The sequence below is a fragment of the Protopterus annectens genome, chromosome 5.part1, assembly GCF_019279795.1.
Source record: "Protopterus annectens isolate FY-2018-M chromosome 5.part1, PAN1.0, whole genome shotgun sequence".
In the NCBI taxonomy this organism is placed as follows: Eukaryota; Metazoa; Chordata; order Ceratodontiformes; family Protopteridae; genus Protopterus; species Protopterus annectens.
This window is the reverse complement of record NC_056736.1, coordinates 625559758-625574261: the sequence shown is the minus strand read 5'-3', so window position 1 is coordinate 625574261 and position 14504 is coordinate 625559758. Positions and strand designations below refer to the sequence as shown.

The 14504-nt window shown below is 34.7% G+C and overlaps 1 protein-coding gene across 1 annotated transcript in view; it reads left to right on the top strand.

Moving 5' to 3' along the window:
* LOC122803568 (WD repeat-containing protein 49-like) overlaps positions 1-14504 on the top strand; it is a 1120011-nt gene that overhangs the window by 903696 nt on the left and 201811 nt on the right. Inside the window, exon 24 of the mRNA XM_044073240.1 lies at positions 2988-3046. Within this exon, the coding sequence (XP_043929175.1) occupies positions 2988-3046 (59 nt within the window). The remainder of the gene's footprint in view (positions 1-2987; positions 3047-14504) is intronic.

The window sequence follows — 14504 nt, the reverse complement described above, 5'->3', positions numbered from 1 at the left end:
TAATCACCACACATAAAATAATTCAATACCCAGCCACCAGCCCAGCCTTAAATTCTATACTACAAAAACAATCCCCTGCACAGCCCCTGCGATCAAATAACCAAGTTCAACTCACTATTCATAAACCAACTAAATCAGCAGGGTATTCTCTGTATACTAACCCCATAGCTAAAATATGGAAAACTATGTCCATATCTATAAGCACATCCCTCAAATCCTTCACACACTTTCTTAAAAATATCAAAAAAATACATTGCTCTGCTCATGTCCTACACCAGGTTAATCAAATAGCTCCTTAATTTGTAACTGTAACAGTATTACCCTCCATCCTGCTATTATATTTTGTTCAGTTGATAATTTCTTGCCTGTACCTTACACTGCTATTGTCACTATACAGTCCCCTAGTTTTTCTTTCTCCCTTTTGCTTCTTCCCGTACCCCACACTTTATTAATAAACACATAAGTTTCTATCTCCTACATTCCCTCTCCTGTAATTCCCCTCCTCTCTCAACCTTGTACTATAACATATGTTTACTAAGTACATTATAATAAACAAAAATTATTTAACAGTCAAGCAGAATCATACTGACCCGAATCATATAATTGTAAAGACCACTTGTCTCATGTATGTGTATATATATATATATATATATATATATATATATATATATATATATATATATATATAAAATCACTAATATCTAATGTCTGTAATTAGTGTGCAAGTATGTTTCATCTAATATATGTAAAAATGATGTCCATCCATTATTGTATATTCTTATTGTATATTCTTTCTTGTATGTGAAAATATTCATTGTTGCTCTGTAATAAGCTTGTGTAAGCTAATGTAAAATGCTAATTGTATCTGGAGCTTTTCTTCCTCAGCCTCCGCTGAAAATGGGTACCACCCAGTCGGCCTAAACAAATGTCAAACAAACAAGCAAATAAAAATGGTGATGTATAGCCATTCTACAGGAAAGTCTCCAGGAATAGACGATATTCCGGTGGAAGTTTGGAAGGTAGGACAGAATAAAATTATAAAGATCTGGAAGGTTTTGTTTAACAGAATTTTTAAAGGAAGAGAAGCACCAATATCCTGGAAGAAAGCTGTGTGGCTGTAATACCCAAAAATGGTAAAGACCCATCCGATGCAACTTCATATAGGCCCATTTCAACTGTAAACCAACTATAATGGCTAAAAGAATAGCAAAGGTGATGCCAAAATTGATAGATATTGATTACTGCAGTTTTGTGGAGGGGAGGCAAACATTTAACAATATTAATAGAATAATGATAATCCAGAGGGAAGCAGAATATAAAAAAATACCACTGTTGTTGGTGGCTCTTGATGCAAAGAAAGCATTCAACAGAGTAAGCTGAGATTTTATGATTAGGGCAATGGAAGCATTTATTCCCTGACACAATAATAACATTAATTAGCAGAAGATATTAGGGATCTGAGGAGGAAATTAAACTGGGGGTGCTTCCTTTCTGATACGTTCTGTTTGAACAGAGGAACCAGGCAGGGGTGTCCTCCTTCCCATTTGTTATTTGCACTATATTTAAAACATTTGGCAAAGAAAATAAGGGACTCAGAAATTCAATGATATAATTGGCATGGTAATCAAGAAAAGTTGGCTTTATTTGCAGATGGTACTATTTTGAACCTGATAAAAACAAAGTGTAGACAAAGAGAAAGGAATAGGGGATCCTACGTGAGAGACCTGCTCTGGTAGAGTTTTTAGTTGAATCTAGAAAAGAAGCTGTAGTTAAAAATGAATAATAGTCGAGAATATAAAATATACTGCATGATAACTATAGGAATCAATCAGATTAGGTTAAGAAGGATTGAGGAGAGAGACTGGATAAACAATTTACAAAGAAAAGATGGAAGGATATATGTATGGCTCCCAAAATGCAACAAAATCTAGAAGATTTAGGAATTTTCACTTGGAAGTATTTGCATAGGTATTTTATACCCCAAGGAGACTCCATGGAGTTTTCCTCAGGTGAATTTCAAATGTTGGAGGAAGAAAGAGGTAATTGGGAACATATGTTTCAGGACTGTAGGGAGCTGACTGGCTTTAAAAAGTCCCAGAAGGATACTTTGGGTGCACAAATTGATGTAACAAAGGAAATTATTTTTTTGACCTTTGATACGGAATCAGAATTTCCTAGACATAGTAAGGCCTTGCTGAGTTTAATGCTGGTGGCCGCTAAAAAAGCAATTACTAGAAAATGGAAATCAAAGAATAAACTAACCATACTAGAAGGAGTAAATACATAAATAGAGATAAAGGAATTGGAAGTGGGATCTTTAGAAAATGGCAGGAGTAAATTACATAGGAAAATGGGAATTGTAGGAACAATACATGCAAAATATTTTTTGGAGGTGGAATGAGGTTTAAAGGAAAGCAGGAACTGAATGAGCTATGTAATGTTCAATTGACAATGACTGTATAGAAGATGATATGTGATGTATAATGTTTCCAACTGAAAATATGTCAGTATTTTCATTTATATAAATATTTGATTGAAAACCAAAAACACTAGGACTCCACAGTATAAGACAAACCAAAAAAAAAAAAGTAACCAAAGAGAAATGCCAACAGTAAATAGTTGGTGATTTTGTACCACATTACAACGGAACTTCTTCAGGTACAACAACACATTTCAGACACTAATTTTACAGAAATTGTTATCCAACCACATTACCCAATAAAGCAGTTTATTTTGAAGTAATACCTCTATTATCTCCTGTCTGTTTGCTAGCCGTATATGTTGTTGTATATGGCATTACTGCATTTTCTTTTAAAATGAGTTGTATTTCATTAAACATTTTCTGCTTCCAGTTTGTCATTCTGATTAACAATGGTATGCAGGCATTTATAAGGACATTAGTAGCCTTGTAAGTCTTACCTGAAACTGTGCTTTGATCCCTAGTTAACAACTTGTATATAAATAAATGCTTCTGATGTTGTTCACAGGTTCTGTCAACTTTTGGAACTTGTTTAACGGAGGGCGCCTTTTTGCAACTTTGAAAGAGGTGAGTTTGTAGAATAGTGAAAGAGAATAAATGCTTTTATTCTTTACTTTTCTACTTAATATAGAGTTCATAGTTTTAGTACTACTGCCTGTAACCCACAAACAAGATCAAGGATGGGGCAAAAACTCAAGTTGTAAAATATGATTGTAACACAGAGCTACAAAGAGAAGAAATGGCAGCCCCAGTGAGGTACCTGCTGTCACTGTAATGTACAAAATGGAAAATGCGCTATCTGCATAAACATTTCAGGTATAAAGTGACAAGTAAAAAAAATGTAATATACAACACAGTTTCAGGTGGGCAAGCTAATATGTACCTCTAAAGGGGCTTTTTCCTTTGAAACCTATTGACTTTATATTCTCACTCTGAGATCACTGTATTTATAGGGTAAGTATACAAAGTTGGGATCAGGTCTTTTCAAATGTCATGCTTTTTCTTTGCACTGAACCCGTCAGACGTAGCATTATGCAATGACAGCATGATCTATTCACATATGACACCTTTCAAACGCTGCCCAAGGAACCCGTTGTTTTGGGCTGGTTCATTCTGGCAAGTCTTATTTGGTGACATCTCAGTCACTGGAACATTCTACTACCTAAATTACAGTATAAGCTTTCTTGACCCAAAGGAATAGAAACATGAGTATGATGCAGATGACCTGAGTTTGAGTAAAGGCTCAAGCACCTGTTGGAGCTAACACTAGGAGAAGATAGATCAGATGGTATAAGCCTGCCTACCTCTCTTTGGGGAGGATAGGGGCATGTACTTTTGGGAGCACTGTCTGCAGTAGAATCCCCTATGTAGTCTAGGGATCACATGGAGATCTTGTCTAAAAGGGGGAGGGTAGATCTATTTGATCATGTAACTCTGAGGCATGACATGCCTTGCAAAGGCCAATTGCAGGCCATTCCTTGGAAGGTAACAGGCATGAACAGAGAGTCAAGGTTCAGAGAAAACCTTGATCCCAGTTGAGAATGATAGCACAGCTCTTTGTATGTGCAACTATCATCCCAGGGAACAAATGAGCCATTGCCCCCCTCATCAAGGAGGAAATAACATACCAGCAGAGCAGCCGGGGAGTGGAGGGTAGGCTTGATGGTCAGTGGAGGACCAAGAATATTGCTTTACATGGATCACTTTTGTTTCTAATTTCATTTTAATAAGTTTGTCCAAACTTAAATGAAGTTCATATGCGCATTATCAGCAAGGAACAAAACTGAAGATGGGCCAGAACCTTTACCTAATTTATGTATTAGTTACAGGCTACCAATGCAAAGCTGGAGCATGTATTTTTTTAATCCTATTGGGACATGCAGTGTTAATATTTCACTACGTAATACTGTTAGTGTATTTAACTTTATTTTCTGTACAGGGGAGATGGATAGTTAAAACCTTGTAAAATATTATGGGGAGCCTGGTTAATTTTTCTGCAGAATTTAATCTTGTACATACAGTGTCAGCAAAGATTGTTGATGAAGGTGTTCTTCATTTCAATTCTAGTATTACATAGAACTGTAAGATGGACATCCAAAATGAATTTAATGCATGAGGTTTGGAGGAGAAGGCCCAAAGTCGATACCTAATGCTAGCAAAGCTTTTTATGCAAAATAATGGCTTCTAAAAAGATTAAAACCTTGGAAGCTTATTCACAGACAGGGTAAGCACCACATGGACTGAATGCTGAAATGGTCAGACCATTTAAAGATTGGAGAAAGTTTTATTCTGACTGGCCAGCAAAGTTTGGAGGAGTGAAATTTAAGGGAAGGCAGGAATTGAGAAATTTAAGTAATATCCGATTGATGATTGTTATACAAAAGAATATATGTGATGTATAATGTTTGTTAACTGTGAACATGTTAATATGGTTTGTTTTCTTTTACATAAATGCATGTTTGCCAATGTTTTAAGTGATATTTCAATACATGTATTAAAGAACACCTGCTGACTTGATGGGATATTTACTCATCTCATCCGTGACCACTGGAATAGACTCCTTCAACTTAGTAAGTGGAGTACTTCTCTGAAAACATTTAAAACAAGCCTCCATGACTGAATGGGTAACCATAAATTCATGTGTGGCATTAATACAAATGATCCACTATGCAGAAGAATTAGTATAGCCTTATTATGATTTGGCTCACCTGCATGATGGCTCTTCGGCTCTAAGCTTACTGTAATCCTTTACACTTAGGAATTTGAAAACATTTTTTTTTCTTTTCACCAGCATATTTTGGGTGAAATTTAAGGGTATTTTTGAACTTGGGAAAGGTAAATTTGAAACTTTGCTTTAATGAAATGTCTATGTCCAATGCTTGAAGATGTGTGTGTGTGCAAACTCATATCACCTTTATCCTCATTTGTACCTCATCTGCTTCTCCTGTTCCAAAATGTATATGAAATAAATGTGGCTTGACAATTACAGTTACAGTTTGAGTAAAAGAACTTCCAGAATATATGAACACTGATATAAAACAGGCAGATGAGAGTGTATCTGCAACAGTTCAGAGTGGTGAATATTGTATCCAAGTGAGACAGCATATAAATGATAGTGTTTAGGTTTCTGTAAAACAAACTGAACTTAGACAAGGGTTACACAGAAGAGGGAGAAAAACTAAAAAAAAAATTAAAGAAAATAGCCGCGGTTTGTAATGTGTGTGTGTGTGTATGTGTGTGTGTGTGTGTGTGTGTGTGTGTGTGTGTGTGTGTGTGTGTGTGTGTGTGTGTGTGCGTGTGTGATTGCAGTAAGTTTTACTGAATAGGTTTTGGTCTATGCACGGAATGTCGACTAAAACATGTTGACACCTGTTTTTTCACCAAAAAAAGAACTCCAAAGTATGGACTTTTCTCCCTGCTAGACCTGTGTTAAGACCTATTTTGGAGTCTCAGTGAACTGTGTTATGGTGAATTTTGGTTGATATTCTGAGTGTTGTTCAAAACCACAGATATACATTTATATGTTCGTTATATTTTTTGAACACCTTTATTGAATTATCGCTTGTGACACAGGCAAAGTTACAGTTATATTGAAGAAAACAAACCATATTAATTTGTTCACAGTTACAAACATTGGTCATCACATATATTCTTTTGTACAATATAATCAATCCAACATTACAAAGATCAGTCAGTTCCTGCCTTCCCTTAAACCTCATTCCTCCTCCAAAACATTTTTCTGGCATGTATTCTTCCTTCAATTTCCATTTCTATGTAATTTGCTGCTACCTTATTCTCAAGACACCATTCCCAACGTTTTTATCTCTGTTACAGTATTCACTACTTCAAGTATGGTTGGTTTAGACTTTGATTTCCATTTTCTAGTAATTGCCTTTTTGATAGCCACCAGAATTAAACTTAACAATGCCCTAATATGTCTAGGCAATTCAGATCCTGTATCCCAGCTCAAAAAAAAAATGATTTCCTTAGTTACATCCATTTGCTAGCCCAGTATTTCTGGCACAGTACTCTGCAGGGAAATTGTAAAGTCTGGCGATTCATTACACTCCCAGAACATATGTTCCCAGTTATTTCTTTCTTACCCATCACACCTCCAACATTTGCCATTTACCTGAGGAAAAATTCTTTGGAGTCTGCTTGAAGTATAAAATTAGCTATGCAAACATAGCACAAATTCTAAATGTTCTAGACTTTGTTGTATATTTGGGAGCCATACATATGCCCTCCCATTGTTTCTTTGTGAATTGCTTTTCCACTCTCTCTTTCCAATATTTTCTAACCTGCTCTGATTGATTCCTATAATTATTGTGAAGTATTTTATATGACCATGTTGCATTTTTAACAACAGCTTCTGTTATAGATTCAACTAAAAACTCTCCCAGAGCAGGTCTTTCACTTAGGATTCCTCTCTGTCTTTCTCTTTGCCTGTACTCTGATGTCAGTTCCTGATAGGGAAGACAGCCTCTAGACTGCAGTCCAAATGTCTTCCTTGCCACTTCTAATTCTATTACCTTTCCCTATCTAATTATTTACATATATACATACATACAAATATTTCGAACACGGGCAATAATGCCCTACTAGCCTGCCAGTGTACCAAAGCAGCTGTTCCCATAGTAAGTGTTAAAGTTGTTCTTAAAAATATCTAAACTAGTACTTGCATTAATGTGATTTGGTAAGTTATTCCATGCATCAACTACTCTCTCAGAGAACTAATTACTGCACTTCTCATTCCTATGAAGTCTTCTACATAGGTTTCCTGATAATTCTCTACTACTTTTTGATAACCCCAAACATTCCAGAGGTAGTTGTTTGTAAATGCGCCATATACAAGAATAGCGTCTCCTTTAAATATCTTTATGAGACACTGTACAAGTTCAGATATTTTAGTCTTTAATAATAATTTAAATTTTCACATCCATAGATGTCCTTGGTATATTTCCACCGTACTCTTTCCAGTTTATTCATGCTTGATTTCTTATAAGGTTTCCATACTGTTATTCTATACTCAAGTTTGGGTTTAATGTAAGTAACAAACAATGACTTCATAATTTCTGATTTCCTAGACTTTATACATATTTTTATACAACCTATAGTTCTATAACTATCATTAACAAATTGGTTGATATGATTAGATAAACTCAAAGCTGGATCTACCCATATACCCAGGTCCTTAAATGAATGTATAGATTCAATCACTGTATGCTGTATTAAATATTCACCTTTCAGTTTATGCCTCACAAATCTTATATAGTTATTTTTGATGTAGTTATCAACATATTATTCTCCTGTGCCCAAATGATCGATTTAGTCAAGTTCTTTTGCAGGCATGTCATATCTGTAACACATGTAATCAGTTTGTCCATTTTCAAGTCATCTGCATACAGACTATAGAACACCTTAGATGAAAAAGATAGATCTGAAAGATACACTCTAAACAAATATTGGTCTAGGATAGAGCCCTGTGGGACACATTGACTGTAACCTTGAATTTCACCTGCCCAATTGCTATAAAGTTCTTGACATGTCTTATTTGTAAGCCATGTGGCTATCCATCTTATCAAGAGTACATCAATACCTAGGTGTTCTAATTTATTGATCAGTGTTTTGTGTATAATTATATCAAATGCTGAAGTTAAATCTATATAAATTACATCACAGCACATTTTTTCATTCCTAGCTGTTATTATATTGTTGACATTTGTTTACCGGGAAAGTCTGAATGAGTATGAGCCCATTTTCAGCCGAGGCCTGGGGAGAAAAAATCCACAGTACACATTAATCAGAATTAAAAAAACTGAAAAATGGTTACAAATATTAAAATAATAACAAAGTAGTACAATTTGCGAAATAACAATAAAAGAAAAATAAGCAAAATCTAAAGGCAAGCAATAAAGTTGACCATACATTATATACAAGGTAGGAGAGAGTTCCTAATGTGCATGTTACATGATGATGCATGAAAAATATATAACAGAATAAGTTGTTTGTTTGTCTTTTCCTGGTTAGGGGTCACCACAGCGGACCTCCAGTCCGCTAATGATTGGCAGTCGATTTTTATGGTGCCGAGTTGCCAGCCTGACGCCCAACCTTTAACGAAGGCATGCCCATTCATGCATGTCTTTTGGAGGCCACTCAACCACAGGGAGGACATGCAGACTCCATACAGAAGGCACTCCAGCCAAGAATCGAACAGGAGAACCTCTTGCTGTGAGGTAACAACGCTACCGCTGTACCACCACAGATAATATATAACAAAATAAGTAATAGGTCATAAAAGCCATATACTTTTTCTGGCAGGAGAACTAGATAGTAAATTTCATTCAGATTCTGGAATAGAGAAAGGTTAGTGTAAGAATACAAAGAAAGGACATTAGAGTGTTAAGGAATTAGAGAGAGGTAAGGCTAGAAAGTAGGTAAAGCAGGAAGGGAAGTAGGATGCATCAAGAGAAAGTCTATTAAGAGTGGAGAAGGCAATACAAAAGAGTACTAGGATGGCAAGGAGCAGGGGCAGATCCAGTTATTGGTAGATGTTCTATCAGCCTAGACTTGATGGAATAGTAGTGGGGTATAAGTGGCAATATGTCCATTTTCAACATATGACTGCTCATACATGGTTTCAAGTCCCAACCTTTCCCATTCTGGCAATAATTTATCCAATAGAACCTTCTCCATTCTTTTTCTACAACATGAAATTTTACATATGTGTCTGTATGACTATGGTTTTGTCCTACTCCCCTTTCAGTTCATAAGTTTAATAAGTACATCTATCTAATCTTGAGGAATCTCCCCATATTTGTACAACATAGTAAATAACAGATATAATGGCACTGTAAGTTCATGCCAAAGTGTTCTCAGATCATTATTATAAATTTGGTCTCCTCCCTGTGCTTTGTTTGTATCCAGATTGTGTAGTTCTTTTTCAGTGAAATTTAATTTGATTTCAGTATCTGAGGTTACGTGGACATTACTAGGATATTTTAACACTCCCTTTGAAGAAACAAACTGTTTTGTCTAAGATTTGGTAAATGTATGTATAATCTGTTATGTCTGAGAATAAAATTTAGAATCTACAAACAATCAGTTTGTATGTCTTTACTCCTACAATATCTTAAGGATCTATAAAATGACTTCCTATTTTAGGTTCAATATCTGTATATACATTTTTATTTTCAAAATGTTCTTGATCTTGGCTCACACTGTGTTTAATTTGTCTATTCAGCTTGTTTATTTCGGTTTTCAAAGTTGTAGTCTGACCTTTTTTCCATTTCTTATATTTTTGTCTCTAATGTTAATCAAGTATCTTGTTCTTATGGAAATATATCCTCCTGAAGTTGTATGCACAGATCTTGATGTTGAACAGTTTCTTTTTTTGATTTTTTACATTCAAACAATTTATCTTTCAAATCTTTTAAACCTTTAAATATACATAGCATTTAGTACACTGTATAAGATACTTGTGATTTAGAAAGCTTTCCACATTTTTTTGTAGTTTTTCTACTGAATGCATCATTCCAATTAGTTATACTTAGTGACTGTTTTGCTTCCCTATAGTCTGTCATTAATCTTCTGTGCATTGGTTTAGATTTTAGTTTGGAAAAATTATCTAGCAACAAATTAACCTTTATAACCCCATGATCACTGCACATCAGTGGTGGTAAAACTTGATATGAAGTTAACAGTAATTTCTTTAAGAACACAAATGGCTAATATGTTCCATTCCCTTGTTAGCTTTTTTACAATCAGAAGTAATTGTTGTTCCTGAGCATATGTTGTAAATAATCTCCTTAATAATGTTGTTGAAATAATATTATTCCACTCTGTTTCTGGTAAATTCAGGTCCCCACTCTCTATTATTCTTCCCTCCTGTGTTTCATGCAAGAAATGTATGAATTCCTCTAGGTCATCAGCACTTGACTTTGGTGGTCTGTACACCCCAACAATTGTTGTATATACCAGGGTTGTCTTTATTGTCACAGTTACACAATCTACAGTATTGATGTTATCATTAAGCATGTAATAATCACAGGTCTCATAACAATTTGTAATCCCCACCATAATACCCCCGCCTGATTTTTTGTTTGAATGTCTGTTACAGTAAAAACATTTATACCCTGCATTGTTCTTTAATCATGTTTCACAAACAATAACAACATCAGTTTTGTGTGAATGTAGCAAATTTTCCTGTAAAAAAGCTTTATTATTAATGTTCCTAGCATTAACAACCATCAGAGATACATCAAATGTTATATGTGAACTGCTAAATTTTCAACCTAGCAAAAATCCTGCCTTGTGTTTGTCAAATATTGCAAAATATCTGTTGCAAAAATTCTAATCCCTGATCTTGACAATGGCACACCTTCATGTCTCAACACGTATGCCCCAAATTAGTCTTGGATGCCCTACACATTCCATTTTTTTAAAAAAGGGCATTTTTTCAAGTAGGTATTTACACAAAAAAATCTTTTCAGTCAGTCACCTGACTCTCCTTTCTATATATGATTTATGAAAAATATGTGCTAATACCTGTACAAGCTATGCTATTTAAAGGGGTCTGTAAGTTCTCTACTAACAGTCAGAGAGTTCTTGTGGATAAGATCATTTGTATCAACACGAATAAAAACAGATCCATACTTTCTAACATTAATGCATTCTAAGGCCTTTCTCACATTGTAGCAAGCATAACACTATTCAATGTTCATTATATTCTCTGCAAATGTATCAGTTCCTCTAATAATTGAATCTGCAATTACAAGAATATCATTTTTGGTCATATCTGAAGAATCTTCGAGTTCTAATTCAGTAATATCTGGTCTATCAATTGTTACAAAGGAATGGTCTTCATCACCATTAATCTTATTAATTCCACTATTTTTATTAATTATTACATTTTCAGTTACACAATTCTCATCCAGCTGGCTTTGTACATCCACAGTTGGAGCCATGTTGTCAACCTCTGTCTTTCCCCTCTTCTTTCTTACAGCAGTGTTCGTCTATCCTTCCGCGTTCAATTTTGATTTCTTCCTTTTCACCTGCCCCTTTGCCTGTTTTTTCTACATTCTCTTTTGGAAAAAAATTATGCCTTTTTCTGTAGTCTGATGCTTTTCTGGTAAAAAATTTTATCATTCCCTGTAATTTGTATGTTGCATAACAAAGCTGTGTCCTTTTGTATTCTCATTGTTTTATAGACATTCATCAGTTTCTTTGTTTTTCCTTGCTGTTTGTTGTGAACATTGCCCTTACTTTCTTTTTACATTTTCTTCTATATGTTGTGAATCGTCAGATTGCTGAATACTTGCATTCAGAATTTCAAATGCTGTTAACGGTATTGTCTTGTTCAGTAGTGGTTCAGTGATCTTTACTGACAATAGACACTTCCTTTTCTAGATGTTTTCTATTTTCTCTTTGCCTAACATTATTTATCAGTCCAGTCACTAATGTATGTAACTACAGTTCTCCAAGCCGTGCCAATTGCACAAGTGCAATCATCATCAGTAAGTCTAGATTTACTGCTAATGATGGTAAGTAAATCATCCAACTTTTGATATGAGGAACACAGATCAGCAGTTATTAGGTGCTACCTTTAAATATACATAGCATTTAGTACACTGTACAAGATATTTGTGCTTTAGCAAATTATCAGTGGCATACTTATTTAAGGAATCCATTTTCAGATGCAAATGAATAAAGAATTCTAAAATAAAAGGATAATTAAATAGATAATCCAAGGGTTTTAATCCAGACATTTAGCTCTGCAAAACTAAGATAAAACACAACAGCTCTACATATATTCAGATCTGTGTACTTGTATATCCCATCCCCCAACTCAACAACAAAAAAAACAGGATTACAGCCTATTAATCATGCTTTTGTCCAGCCTTTTTTTCTCTTTTTGCATTGTGATGCCAACGTTTGTTAATACCAAAAAATAAGAATGAAGAAAAAAAATGAGAAAATGCATTTGTTTACTCCATCATCTTTATCACATACAAGAATAACTGAACATGCCCCACATACAACATGTAATTCATATCATGGAAAGTTTTATGGAAATACTGTTAAGAACAGAACCTGTTTTAGTTACAGTTACCTGTTTCTCCTTCTTCTCCTCCCGTTTGTGTCCTTCCAAACATTAATGACATAAAGCAAGGCAAATGCCTCTCAGACCCTTACAAGTTTAACAAAGTCAACAAAAGTCCATTCTTTCCACTTTTTCTTATGCAGCCATATTTCACAAATGTGATTGCTGGTTTATAATCTCACATTTATTCACTAATTTCTGTCTGTGGTCTTCTTCCTGTTCATCTCCATCTCCCAACTCCAGACTCCGGTTCAATTCTAAGGTACTCCCAATTCTTCTAGTAAACTCCAGTATTTTTTCCTGTCTCTCAGGCATTTTCCTTTGGAATATTGGAAAAGGTTTCACTGGAAAAGTCTCTCTATGAGCTTTATTATCAGGAGAATGAGAAGCAGAGTCCCCATCTGTTTGATGGTTAACTTTTTGCTGCACAAACTTTTGTATTTCATCCTTGGCCTGTTCTGTATCAAAAGAAAAATTACTTTGATTCTCCAGCAAAAACATATTCTGAAGACAGCTGGATATAGCAACTTGAATCTCACACCTGCCTCTTGACATCCCAATTGCTGAGAATTTGCTTCTCTTTTGTCTGGTGTACAGTGAGTAATCTTTTTCCACAAACACTCTACTTTCTCCAACTTTTAATACTTTGCCCTTATTTTTGCCAGAATCAAATCTTTAAGCTGGTAGGATTGTACCTTTACTAATATAGATCTTGGTTACTTTCTCATGGCCAGGTTTGGGGCATACATACAATGTGCCCTTTAAATTAACACATTCTGCTGTGAAATACCATTCCAGTTCCTTATTTGTGCTTTTATAAAATTGATATAGTCTGTTTGTTCCAGTTTTTCTGGAAGAACAGAAAACCTCCGTGGAAGCTCTGTCCTCTAATTGCACCATTTTCTGAAACATCTCTTCTTGTGCCGTCTCATATTCAGATAGCCTTGTCTTCATTTTGACCTCTGATTTTTGCAGTTTTATCAATTCACCTGAATATTTGAAAGTTTAAAGCTTCTTCCATTTTTCCAACCTTTTGTTATTTGAGTTGATATACTCTTCCTTCAATATTTTGTTTATTTTAAACAGCTCTGAGCACATTTGACCTTTTTTTCCCCTATAGATTATCATGTCTTACACCAAAGCCAGAGCTTGAACTTCTTTTTGCTAAACTGCTGTAGGATTCTTCCCAGTCTGTGTTTTCTCTTTTTAGTTTTTCTTTTAGGCTTCCTAAGTTTCTTCTAAGCTGACATTCAGGTAATGTAAGTTTACTTAGTAGCTGGTAATTGAATTTGTTAAAAGTGGCAGAGTTCCTGGCCCTTATCTTTCACTTTCTTTTTTCACACTGGGAGAGCTGAAGTTAATCAGTGTGCAGCCATCTTGGAAGTCCTTATTTATATGTTTATTGTGAAAATGTCAAAATACAAAAGCTTAAAAATTGAAATCCAGAAACCATAATATCGAAGGACCAAAAGATTGAAGGCTACAATATCAAAAAATCTCAAATATCTCTTCCATGTATTATTTTTCTTTTAAACTTTTATGAGTAGATTTTAATGTATCTTTATGATAAACACTGATGTAGTGTGCTCTATAGGCGGCATGAGATTTCTAATACTTTTTGTTTCTGCAGAACATGTACAGAAAAAAATTATTTTGTTTATGATGTAATGTGGTTGATGTGTTTTTCAATAAAGTATATGAAAAGTTAAAAGAAAAATGTCAAATATCAAATCTCCCTAACAGTGCAAACCAAAGAACACGTGTGCCATGGGTCTTGCAGGGGGAGGCAAGTCTGGGAGATCGATGTTGAGGTTCTCATTTGAAAATATTATTTACAGACATAGATATAAATATATATGGTTGTACTTACAAAAAATAATAACATAAAAATATGTTTAGAAACACGTGTGCATACTCCAAGAT